The following is a 13,391-nucleotide window of genomic DNA, read 5'->3' as shown; positions in this document are numbered from 1 at the left end:
CATATTAGTCTCTGGACAGTAAATTTTACTAGAAGAGGAGGAAGAAGCCAGAACTGCAGCAACAAGAGGCTGATGTCATCTTCTTCAGCATTAGGGGAAAATAATGAAGGCACAGCATGGGTGTCACTACTTAAATTAAAAAGCTTTAGTAAATGCTTTCCCATTGTGCAAAAGTGAGATCATGGCCCTACCCAGATACTTCTTTCAGGAGTTCACACTGAACGGTGTGTGAGCACAAACCCCAAGGCTACTGAGTCCTAACCACAGAAAGATCTTCCCTTCTCGGATGCTGTAATGTTGAGACAAAGTTTTTTTAATTTTTTTAATTGCCTTACCAGAACACCAGAAAACAGCAAATTCAGTCTTGCATCACCCTTTCTATTGGAAAGCTATGTAAAAAGAAACTCTTAATTTGGCTCCTGGATATGAATGCTAACAAAACAAGTTTTACGTTCTAACTCATTAAACCATGAAGGTAATTAATAGCTAAACTATTTTATACTTATGCATTTCAACAAATAAAGAAAATAACATATTTAAAAAATACATAATTAGGAATATTTATGTGTGTGTGTAAGATAAAGATATATACTATCCAGATAACAAATACCTTGGTAAAAACTTCTTTTTTTACAACAGACACATAGAATTTAAAAAGTAACAATATATATTATTTTACAGTCAACTAAATGACCAGGTATAGTTTGAATGTAAATTTTGAAATTAGTCATTGCAATTATTTTCCATTAAATTTCAACTCAGTGGAGTTACCACATTAATGAGGATTTGTTTAAATTACCATATAGCACTAGAGCAAATTAAATCTCTCCTATTCCAATATTTACATATCTGAGGTAGAATTATAGGCTTTCTTTATTTTACTTTTTCTTCACATAATTATTGATCCACAGAAAACACAGGAAACTGACAAATTGAGAAAAATAATTAAAAAGTAAAAAATAAACAGGAAAAATGTAGGAGGGGAGAAAGACAAGTGTTGTTAAATATCAAAATAATTTGGTGTAAAATAAAGCATTATTGTACCTGCAATGATGTCATCCATCTGCTCCAAAGCTGCTTCAAGCATATGACTAGCGTCAGAAGCCATGCTCTCTGATTTGCTCAGACTTTTACTCTTCCTACTGTAAAGACAGATGAAAGCATGTGTATTATACTAAAGCAGACCTGACAGAAAATATACGTCACTGTTTCATTCTATATTAAGCCATACAAAGAGAAGTCCATGCTAACAAAAACACAGCCTTGTAATTAATATGAAAATTAAAAAAAAAAATAGTTCCTATTCTTGATAGATGACTTGGGATTTCTGAGGTTCTCATTTATCACTGACTCATTTTTTTTCTTAAGATACTTTACTAACAAGGAAATGCAGATGAAAATGAAAACAAACAAATCTCAAATACTGGAAGCCTGAGATTTGCCTACGCCTCATTCTTAAGAATACTTTTCTAAATTCAAAGTTTGTGTATTTCAACCTTTTGCACTGTGGGCGAAAAGGAGGGTTGTCTAGGTTTCAATGAAGGAATGAAACAGGTGCTTTTACTGTTCCTGGTGAAATCACAGTTAACCTATAAGCCAAACTCTGTAGGAGCTCGTTATTGATTGCAGCCATATTAGTAAAGAGGGAAATTATAAAAATATGTTGCTGCCTCAACCCCAACTGTAATGATACCTAATATATTTTTCACTTCTGACTCCAAGTCCAGCAATTCTGAAATCATTTTCACTTCTCCTTTCCATAACCACATTATATCACTTTTTCATGACCAATCTGCTCCAAGTATGAAATTTCTGAAGTTGATGCCTCCTTAGAACAGGATTAAAGACATTCATTAACATCTGAGATCAAGGATAATAAACCAAATTTTCCAAAAATTAGAATCCCCTGTGACATTTCATAGGGAAAAAAAAAATATACGCTGTTTCATCTCTGAAATAAGCTCCTTTTGCACATCACTTCATTGCTCAGGTGTAAAACCAGCACCTGCAGGGCAATGAACAGGAGTCTTGGGTATAATTTTTGCAGTGCTGTAAAACACAACTCAAAATATCAACAAAGACTTTAAAAGGTCACAGAATTTTGATTTGATTTCTCTTCCACAAAGGTGTAGTTCATTCAGATTTTTGTATCTCCCAATACAGTAAATTTTTAAAACAGTGGTTCAAAACTGCTGTTTTTACACCTTTGTAGGCACCACAAAAGACATCTGTGTGACAATGGCCAGAGATACCCTTCAAATGATACAGGTAGTAGGTAAGTGCATATGCAGTTGGTCATATGTTTGTGGGGCCAATTATTCCAATGCCACTGAAATTTCACTAATCTGTATTTATCATGTGATATGACAAGAAATAGATTGTCACCTGTCTTTAGATTTAAAAGACAAGATAATTCACATAGATATATTTGTATGGTGTTCATTCAGTGACAATTCAGACACTGGCCACTATCACCAATGACTGACATGACTGGTAGCTAAACCACCTACATTTGCTCTCTTTGTTCGATGTTTCCTAAACACTAGAATGTAGAATTAGCAGCCAGAGAATAGAACAAGCTTTAAGATAAAAACATTCTTTTGTTGTTATTTCTCAGGACCATCAGATTAAAAAAATCCCTAGAAGTATACTCAACACCAAGTCCAAATTACTGCATCATAACAAATGAAGAAACTCAGAAAAAAGACCAGCACAATGCAAAAAAATAGTAACAAGTCATAATTATTTGCTTCTTTTGCAGATTAATAACCCTACAATACAGGCTTTTTGTCATGGTGCTGGTGAAGAATACACAAAGATACAAAGAAAGCTAATTTATTAATAAGCTCTCTGTTATCAGAGAGCTGTGTGTGCTACATCCAGTCTGGTCAACGTATACAATCATCATCTAAAGGGACAGCTGCAGGAATGAGAGCCTGATTTCAGCTCTGCCATTTAGGCTGTCATAATGGCTAAGCCACTATTTACTTTCAGATCAAATAGATCTGAAGAGCAATATGAGAATGCCATATCAGAAAATAAAGAAGAGGAAAAAAATAAAAAAAAAAAAATCACCCACAACCTTTAGTGTCACCTAAGGCAAAGATTCATGCAAATTACAGGTTGGGTTTACCTCTCCCTTTTTGTCAAAATAATAATTTAAGCATGAACAATGCTAAATGTACCTGAATTTCATCTGATCTCTAAAGCAAACAACCCAAATATTTCATTTAATGGTATTGGAAATAACACACATTATCCTCAGAATAATCTTAAAAGTCATTAAGTCAGCTGATATAAACTTAAAATTTCACAATATGTACACACAAAACTTTTCAAACACTCCCTCTTTTTCTGTTGCATCAATTTGTTGACTCTGGTAGATTTCCATCCTCTGTTATCATATTAATCTGCCAGCAGGTGAGCAGATTCATTAAAAATGTTAGAGATACCCAGTTCTCAACTGCAATAAGCCACTTTCCTTGCAGTATTTCTCCTAGTTCAAAGCATCCACAACATGGGTCACAATCATCTCAGTGAAAGGAAATCCACCTACAGAAAGCAGCTGCCCAAGAGGCACCCAGGCTGTCTTGCTGCTGGGGTGGATGTTGAAGAAAAGAGTCACTCCCTCAGAGATCTATGGCTGCCAGCTGTTTTTGTAAATCAGAACAACAGACTGTCTCAAATCTGAAGGAAGAAAAAAGGGAAAAATACTAAAAGCATTACAGAGTTTCTATCACTAGGTTGCACTGAATGTTCTTATTTGTGCTGTAAGATATTCCTGTGTGCTTAAAGCTGCTAGAGCAATACATATTTATTATTAACAAGAAAGGCAGAACTATCATTTTTTCTAAACATCAAATATAGTTTTTGATCACCTGCAGTGAAAAAACTACAAAAATCCCTGAAATATTACAAGCTTGAAATTTTACTTACAGAAAAAAATTCAGTGAACACCTTAACAAACACAAAGTTTTGTTGAAAAATACCACCAGAACTGTCTTCTATCTCCTCCCAACCTCCACACTCCTCCTGTTTTCTCACCTGTATCCACAGTGTATTTGCTGCTTAACTGAATCAAGCTAGAGTAGAACCTGCTGATCAAACGATTTATTAAAAAAAGTAATGTGCTTTGCTCCAGAGTGATAATGTAATATTACTTGCTTGACATCTTTTTCTAGACAGACCTGTTGCTTGTGCTGCAGGCAAGTCCTATTTTCCCAGACACTCCCTCCTTGCAGTTTGACTGTTCTGAGCATTATTATGAAATAGCTTGTTAGATCTCATACGTCTTCAGTTACTGTTTCTGAACTAGCTCTGTAGAAGTACCTGCAATTGTGGATTCTGTTTATTTTTATTATTGTTTATTATTGTTAAACAAGACAGCTATATCACTCCCAAAGCATGGTGAGGGCCTCAAATAGGATCTGTCTATTTGCAGATATTTTAATTGTAATTCTTTTTACAGATTTCATTCCTGAATGACGTCAACGCATGCAAAACACCATGACTTATCTGCATATATAAATATATACAAATTGAAAATTACCTTTTGTTCAGTCCTTAGCAAAGCTGAAAAAGCTTCTCTAATAATACAGCAAAAGCTTTAATACTAGCAAATTCTAACGATCATAGTTTATTCGATTAACTTACATAGCAGTAAAACACAAAAACCAAACTACTCACCTTTTCAGGTCCTTAAGAAGAAAATTATTTACTTTTTCCCCTGAACAGTAAAAATTGCTAGCTATTAATAGCCAAAGTTTTACTGTTAAGCAGATGTAAGTCTACATTATTATCATCCCTTCTAAGCCACACGCTCACAATAATTTAGAGCCCAGCCCACAGATAAAGATATTGCAATCCTGTTTGTTATAATTACCTAAGTAATAAGATCTTCCAGGAAGTGCAGAGCAAACTGGTCTGAATGCCCCAAACTTATTTCGCTCAGCTAGCTTTACCCTGTAAATCCCAATCTGAGATTTGCGTTTCAAATAAAATGAAAACTCTCTGCTACAACTAACTTGTTTAGAGCCAATATCCATTGCAAATTTCTTAACCCAGTTCCTGTATGCAAAACAACAGCTTACTGTGTCCAAAAAGAACATGATATTTAAAAGATGTATTCACAATTATGAAAAGCCTTAATTAAATCTGATTTTTTCATGGCTGCCTTGAACTAGTAGCTTTTCAGACAATAGAATGTGAACATTTAGGCAACTCCTAAGTATGATGTTTTCCCAACTTTGCTCCTGATAACAAGGTCACCAATGTTATCAGTTATGGAGCGATGCGAGGTTTTGCCAGGAACTCTTGAAAACCAGATCTTGCCTTAATATCAGTGCTTTGGGTAGCCTTCCAGTACCTCTTGCATTTAGAAGACGTAGCTAATAATTAAATACCATAATATTTTTTACCTGGGATGAATAAATACATGTTTGTAAACTGTTTCAATGATTCAAATTCAAATATCACTTTGCTTTGTACTTAATGGCTTAATGAAAGATCAAGTGGCTTGGCTAAGCCTCAGAAGTCCTCCATGCGTTTTTCAGCTGCAAGAAGACTCCAGAGCTGGAATGAGCAAATGAGCTGTTCCCACTCGCACCATTTCCCACCTTGCTTCTCCCCCAGCCACAGGCAGTCTGTAGCCAGTTATCCCACAGACTTGCAATTGCCGATTCATCTCTCCTACCTTGCTCAGGAGTTCTTATGACACCATCAAACACAGAAGTCATAAACGCGTATTTGGATCCTGGCCTTCTAAAACCCAGCAAGCCTCTCTAATTAAGTTAATCCTTAGTCCTAAATAACCATCCACAGCTGCTGGGAATAGAAGAATTTCTGATCGCTAGAATGACTGCCTAAGGAACACTACTTATACAGCATCCTCTGGGATTATCCACACAGAAATCATATTCATCTGATTATAGGTTAAATTTAATTTATATTTGTTAATATAGACACTACCTGCCCTATTTCCCCTTCACCTGCTTCATTGGGATAGGCAGAAGGGTAAATTCAACCCTTCCTTCATTTATTACCATTTATGTAATGAATAAAAACAAGACTATAGATTTTTTATAGAATAACAAAAATGGGAAAGAATAAAGACTTTTTTTTTTTTTTTTTTTCAGCTGAAGAGTGTAAAGGGTCAACCAAGGGGATGGGGGTGTTAAGGGTGCAGGGGCAAAGCTCTAAGACAGAAACGTAGATTTGCCAAAGTTGGGCAGAGACCTGAAACTGAACCATTTCAGGTCAGTGGTAGAAGAGAACTAGGAAGGTCTCTGTTCAACATGCTGCTGGGTGTCCTTCAGTGAAGGGACATCCCCTGGCCAAGCATACTACTGTAATACCTCCCTGATGGAAATGAGCTAAGTTAGTTCATTAGGTAAATGTGCTAAACTAGCTTAGGCAGGCAGGCACTGTAAAACCACCATGTTGTGTGCTGTTGAGAAAAGCTATGACAAGCAGTAGGAACTACACCAATTCTAAATGTATTGTGCTAAATAATTAAATTTAAAGATATAAAGGGAACAAAACACTGCTAAATTTACTGCATTATGATTTAGCAAAGTCACAAGCCAAACATCTGTTTTCAACAATAAACCCACTAAATTTGCTAATTAGAGCCTGAATTTAAACTCTGTATCTAGTTGAAAGAAAAAACAACAACAACAAAATGAAAAAAGAACACACACAAGTATCTTGTAAATGCTTCAGCTGATACTTCGTGATCCTTGGAGAACAAAAATCACCTCACAGTACCTCCTCCACAGGACCCATGGATATTAAGTTACAGTTGCTATTGGTACCATAACTGAATTTCCTGACTCATGTTTGTGCAACGTCTCATCCTTACATACAAAAGCTGACGCTGACAGAATGGCATGTGCAAAGTGGGGTTTCTTCAGCACCTCCCTATAGCAGTTTGTCACCTGTAGGTAGCCTTTCAGTCCTTCATTTTTTTAAATAAAAAAAAAAAAACATTTTTCATAAAAGCTTAAAGAACACTCCATAATTTAATTTTAGTTTATCAGATATTTTAAGCTTTATCTCTGTTATACACAGTATCAAGGGAAATTTTGTAGCTTTTGAATTTGCAAGACTTAGAACACAAATTGCATTCAATATTAGTTACTGTATTAAATTAAAAGGCTAATTATTTTATTTCAGTTGTCATCTAACTATTTAAATTTCTACCTTGTTACTTTATTTACTTTTATTTTAAAACAACACAATGAATAAATGCTTTCAATTCAACCTTAGCTGAGTAAAGCATTAGCTGGTAAAATATATGAAAGTTTCTGAATCAAAACATGAACTTTTATTGTCTTAAAATAAATGCAGAGATGAATGGCATACAATTGTCAGGCCTGGCACTACAGTTCACATTTAGTTATAAAATGCTGCAATTAAAAAAAAAAAAAAAAAAAAAAAAAGAGAGAGAGAGAAATCTGACACCCTAAATTCTGACATTTAAAGTAATTTTTTTTCTTTCCCTTCTGCACTCATGTATTCACTGGTCTCAGGGTCCCAACTTCCAATTTCCTTCCATGAAGGTCAATACTTCAATTAAGTCTTGTCAAGTTACTTAACTCCAGACACCATCCCTGGGAAACCCCGTCTTACACCCCACAAAAAAGAAACAAAACCTGAAAAGCGTGCAAGACTTGGAAACCTTAAGCTGAAAATGATACAGTGAATGATTCAGTGCAAGTAAGGTCATGCTCTAGTATATCAAAAGGTGAGAAATTGCAAGAAAAGTAGACAGTAGACACTAAAACTCTTTTCCTTAGAGTGAAATACAGAATGATCAGTGAAACACATAATAATCAGTTTCTTGACAGAAACTGAGATTCCATATAGATGATTAACAAAAAGATTCAAAACACAAAATCCTAAAATTTCAGATAAACTATTCTGCTGGAAAAAAAAAAAAAAAAAAACAACAACAAACAAACAAAAATCAAACACCCCCTTCCCCCCCCCCCCCCCCAAAACAAAACAAAACAAAGAAATGCAAACCTTTAAACCTTGAGAATCTGGAACATTATTAAGGCTGATAACATTTCTCAGGCCTTTTCAAATTTCCCTGGAGCAGAGGCTTCTCAGCCTAGCTCTGATGCTAGCATTCAAGTTTTGTTTGCCTTCCTGCATTTCACTACATGTTGCAAATGGAAATTCTTGCCCACTAGGCTCTTATGGAACCAACTCAACAGAACAAGCATTCTTAACAACAACTAATTTTATTAATCAATTAAATGCATGTTCATAAATCTCACTAGGGCTACAGAAGTGTGTAAGAGCACTGTGAAACAGAGATTTTGCATTACCTGTACTGTAACTGATATAGGTGCTTTTTGGAACATTAGTCTGAAAATATATTGTTGAAGGCTAGTGCTAAAGCAGGGCCAGAAGATCTGGTATCTCAAAAAAGTGTAAGGAGGCTTGATTTTCAAATCAGATCACACTATCCATTTCCATGATGTGCTCTGACAATCATTCTAAGAATCAGCTGCTTTGCCAACACTGACCAAACACTCCTCAGCCATCTGGACCTGTACAGTCCTTGATCCTACTGCTTAAACTTGTATTTATTATTGTTTGTACTGTAATCAAGACAGGTATCCATCAAAATCATATGAGTCAGAGGCAGAGAATGGTTGTGTATTTTTGGAACACTACAACACCGTAAGAACAGCCATGCTGGCTCAGACTAAAAGCCAGCCTGGCCCAGTGCTCTGTCCCTAAAGATATTCAGGGCAACAGAGGTGCAGAGTCATCAGCCTCCTGCTCTGTCTTTCCCAATAACCAGCAAACATGAGACTTGCTGAATCACAGACTACATAGGAACCATCACATTTCATAGATGTTGAAGGACCCCACCCTCTGTGAATTTATCTGATTTCTTTTTGCATCCTTTCTGAATATTTTTTCAGTGAATGCTCATACAGCATATATATAAAGAAAAAAAGTGGTTAATCACTGCTCGCTTTTTCATGCCACTATCTCCTAGTCTCTTCCCAGTCCTCTTCTACTTTCTCTCCTATAATATGCTTAGTTGAAGAGTCATTATCTAGCAAGCCTCTCCGCAGAAGAAAACCAATCCATACCTTGCAGCTGAGTATGAGCAATGAATCTTTACAGAAATAACTCCACTTTGAAGCATTAAAAGAATTGAGAGTGCTAAGCATTCCTTAAAATGGACAGACACTAAAGTAGGAGAGGATTGGTAGAGGACACTAGTGGACAGTGAGATACGTGAGATGTGAGATTCCCTTGTGTTGCAGAAAAAAAAACAAAAAAACAACAACAGAATACATAGGAGGGTTAACATGCTGGAAAATTCAGTTCCTGCAATCAAAAGAAAGAAATTTCATCCAAAGTTTTTTTTTTTTTTTTTTTTTTTTTTTTTTTTTTTTTAAGATAAAAGGCTCAGGTTCAGGCTAGACCACACAGAGAAACATAGACAACATGTCCAACATAGATACAACTCAACTTCTTCTGAATATTTCTCAACCAAAAGACCTACTCTTGGGTTACTCAGGTTACAAGGCTCTGTTCTGATTTTTCCTCAGCTTAATGAAAACAAAAACTTTTGTCAAGTCTAAACTCAGCTCTAGATATAAAGCTTTAAAACAAATACTAAAGAGACAGCTTTCTGATTTTGTAAAATTTAATTTTGTATCAGCATTATTCCCCTCTGTGAAACATTTTGTGCAGCAATGTAGGTGGTTTAACATGAGCCACCCTGCATCTGTGAACACAAACATGCTGAATTCACACTAACAGGAACTAAACAGTATCAAGTACTGTGTAAATTTAAGATTCAGTAGCTATTTTGAGGAAAGTGACTGTGGGAAACAAAGAAAGAAAGAAGAAAAAAAAAAACACATTTCTGCTAGAATCAGCAAACAATATAAGCGATTCTGCTTGGATTAAAAACATTCAAAGTAGGAACAACAAATGGGTCACTATGAAAGGACCATGTCCCACATTACTCAGCACTTCATTGAAATTACAAATTCTACAGCTGTGTCAATTTTGTGCTTACAAAGAGAACTTTTTAATATCAATTCTTTCCTAAAGATTAATGAACACATTGATTAATGAAAAGGGAAAAGCAGCCTTCAAGTTCTTCCTCTCTCTGACTAAATATGTATAACCAAGAAGCAAAAAGCTCTTCATGGCAAGTTAAATCCTGATCTAAAATGACACACGTTGTTTGTTTTATTTTTCCTCTACTCTGAATATGGGATGCCTTAATTCTTGCAGAACTGGCCAGTGGGTAAGGAAGTAGCTATATGAGACACTATGCCACAACTGATTTCTAAATGAGAATAATATATTCCCCTGTCGCATTGATTTTCCATACCTAATGTATTAACATAATTTTCTAATTATGAGAGAAAGCATTATAGAGTGAAGCAATATTGCATGACAGATGAATCAGTAACTTGACATCCAAAAGCAATATTCAATAATTTTAAGTTTCAAATAGGTCAGGGAAAACTATGATACCTCCCAGTTGAAGAAACATTATTAAAGGTGGCAAGAAAAAAGTGACATCCTTTATTCCTGTTTACTCAGCAGACTCTAGAAGGAACAGAAGTACCAAGATCACTAGAGACAGATTAAGCAATCCCTGAAACCAGGCAGCAGTCCATAATGAACATCTGACCAGCTATGTAGGTCTCCTCAATGACCTGTTCTATGGAGAAGCTGTATTTTCTTACCGGAAAATATGTTTAGCTAGGAAAGGAACTTAGCAGTGTCACAACACCGAAAGCCCACGCAAGTGCCCAGCTTTTCTATTTCACTTTCATCTATGCAAGCTGTTACTGTTCCTGCTCTGTCACCACAGCTGAAACAAGTAAGCTTCAGGTAACCGCATACCCAGTTTTCAGTACTTGGTGTCATCTTTTTATAGCTTACAACAGAGTTCTGAAGTGCCAGCCTGCTGCTTCCACAAAATAGCTACATCCGATGGAACAGGATATGAAGGAGAATCTGGAAGTCCACTGTTATATATAGCACTTTTTATTATCAATCATGGCAGGCATTCTCAAGTTTTTACCAATGACGAAGCCCATCCATGCTGCATCCAGGAAGCATTTCAAGGCATTTATTCCTCCCTCAGTCCCACACAAATGTAAAATGAACATGTTTCCATATCAAATCATGTTATCACAGGTAGGTCAAATCAGTTTAAATCCTTCCTTATAAAAATATGCAAAATATGTAGGACTAAACAAAAAAGTGAGAAAATGTATAGCTACAGATCTATGCATAGGAATGCTGATTTTAATTTTCAGAACTTAAAAAGCATATATGTTATTTTCAGAAAGAGACTTGGTAAAATTGGTTCAATGTATCAATCTTCAAAGCTAACATACTCTAGTTTAGTAATTTTGTCTTACAGGCTTGCTAGGACACTTCATTCAGAAAGCTTTTGGAAGCGTTGCAAATAAAAAATGCCTTTCTCAACACAAATGGAATGCAATAGCTGGACCTAGAAAAAGAGCCATTTATGAATGTAGTATTCTTCCCTTCTCTAATACACATATTTATATCCAAAGTTCAGGATGCTGTCAGCATAATGATTCATCAAGGACATATACATAAGATCCCTTTTGTTCTCCTTTTACAGTGAATTTCTATTATTCCTAGGGCATGAAAAGATAGGAATTCAACCATTATAATGAACACATAGGATTTATCTAGATTAATTTTCAGATAATATTTTAATTAATTCCTTAAATGTGAACAATAACAAAAAAGTATTTGCTAAAGTAAATAAAACTGTAGCCTAGAATTAGTGCTACTGTGTTACATCTATTCCAAACAAGAGTTCTTTCATATGGTTGGAATAAACAGAAAAATTGCAATTGTTAAGGCAAATGCTAGAGTACAACAGTACCCAAAGCAGTACGTTGTTATAAAGTTAGTCAAATTTTACTGTCTCTGAAATAAAACCTTTATAATGCCATAGAAGACAAATGAAACAGAACTCTTCTCTTACTTTAAAGGGTTTGAGTGTCACTATAGCAAGGCCAGAAGTCCTAAAGCACAGTCCTAAGCAGCAATGACACCTGAGGGGATACTTCATGTCAAGCTTTTACATATTCTGTCTCCCTTCAGAGACAGACTTCATGTTAAGACTCTGAGCAATTCTTTAGAACTGTTTGAAAGGCTTGTTACTCACTTTTGGTCCTATTGTGAATAAACCTGTGGAGTTCCTTGAGGTAATAACTGAATTGTGTTTGATAACAATACGGTTATAGGGATCTGTTTATTAAAACAACCATAACATTAAAAGATTTCAGACTAGTCACTTTGCAAAGGCCTTTAATCCCTAACTAGTTTATTTGTCTTTATGAAAAATTCCTCAGATGTTTCTTGCATCTGTAGCCAAGTGAATACTTAAATACTTAAAGGGGGCTTATAAAAAAAGATGGATAGCAACTTTTTACTCAGGCAGATAATGATAGGACAAGAGGGAAAGGTTTAAAACTAAATGAGAAGGGATGATGTTATGCCCTAGGATGCCCTAGATGTTAGGAGGAAATGCTTTACTCAGAGGGCGGTGAGGCCCTAGAACAGGTTCCCCAGAGAAGCTGTGGATGCCCTTGCCCTGAAGGTGTTCAAGGCCAGGTTGGATGGGGCCCTGGGCAATCTGGTCTGGTGGAAGGTGTCCCTGCCCGTGGCAGGGGTTTGGAATTGGATGGGTTTTAAGGTCCCCTCCAACCCAAGCTATTTTGTGATTCTATCAAGTGACAGTGCATAAAAATAATAATAAAAAAAAAAAAAAAACAATAGAAAAAAGATCAAATTATTAAAAGTTAGCATTGGGTGAAATTGATTTCTCTTTCTCTTCTGAAGTAGAAGGAAGGACGACTTAATAAGAGTTCTGTTTCTTCAGACACAGTTTATTTCGTTGTGTAGAAATTGGATCTAAGTCTGCTGCTATATCAGTAATCATGACAACTTTATGTTTTTATATTAAATCTGTAAATAAAATTTGATTTGCTCTTACATATAAAAGAGATATAGCCCACTCTGTTTCAGTGCTCCACTCCACGTGGAAATATTCAAGTAAGTTTTATTCTGGTGTATAAAAGGGAAAAAAAAATTAAAAAAAATCCACATGTGGTCATGTTAAGAAACACCAAACTACTGCTCTGTCATGAGGAAATTATTTCTTCTCTACTAACTGTTATAGATAAAGGACACTTATAAGGGACAGTTATGCTCCACGACAGGAACAGTTTTGTTAACTTCATTTAAGAAAAGCAAATAAAAGACACTCACTTTAAGATGAAGTCTACCTAGCGTGTCAGTTTTATAAGTCTCTACTAATTTGGAAGCTCTGTTTTTGAGTACTCAAATCT

At 35.5% G+C, this 13,391-nt stretch overlaps 1 protein-coding gene across 6 annotated transcripts in view; it reads right to left on the bottom strand.

Moving 5' to 3' along the window:
* Positions 1 to 13,391, bottom strand: part of PPFIBP2 (PPFIA binding protein 2) — a 112,258-nt gene that overhangs the window by 87,465 nt on the left and 11,402 nt on the right. For 4 of the 6 annotated variants that reach the window (XM_082761161.1, XM_082761157.1, XM_082761160.1 and 1 more), the window contains exon 2: positions 1,045 to 1,142. The exons of 1 other annotated variant lie outside the window; for it this stretch is intronic. In XM_082761161.1, the coding sequence (XP_082617287.1) occupies positions 1,045 to 1,108 (64 nt within the window). In that variant the 5' untranslated portion in view covers positions 1,109 to 1,142. Of the gene's footprint in view, positions 1 to 1,044; positions 1,143 to 13,391 lie in introns of those variants that run through there. One more of the 6 variants, XM_082761165.1, reaches the window with a different exon arrangement.

This window comes from Aythya marila, assembly GCF_965140915.1.
Source record: "Aythya marila genome assembly, chromosome: 5".
Lineage (NCBI taxonomy): Eukaryota > Metazoa > Chordata > Aves > Anseriformes > Anatidae > Aythya > Aythya marila.
This window is presented reverse-complemented; position numbering and strand designations above follow the sequence as displayed.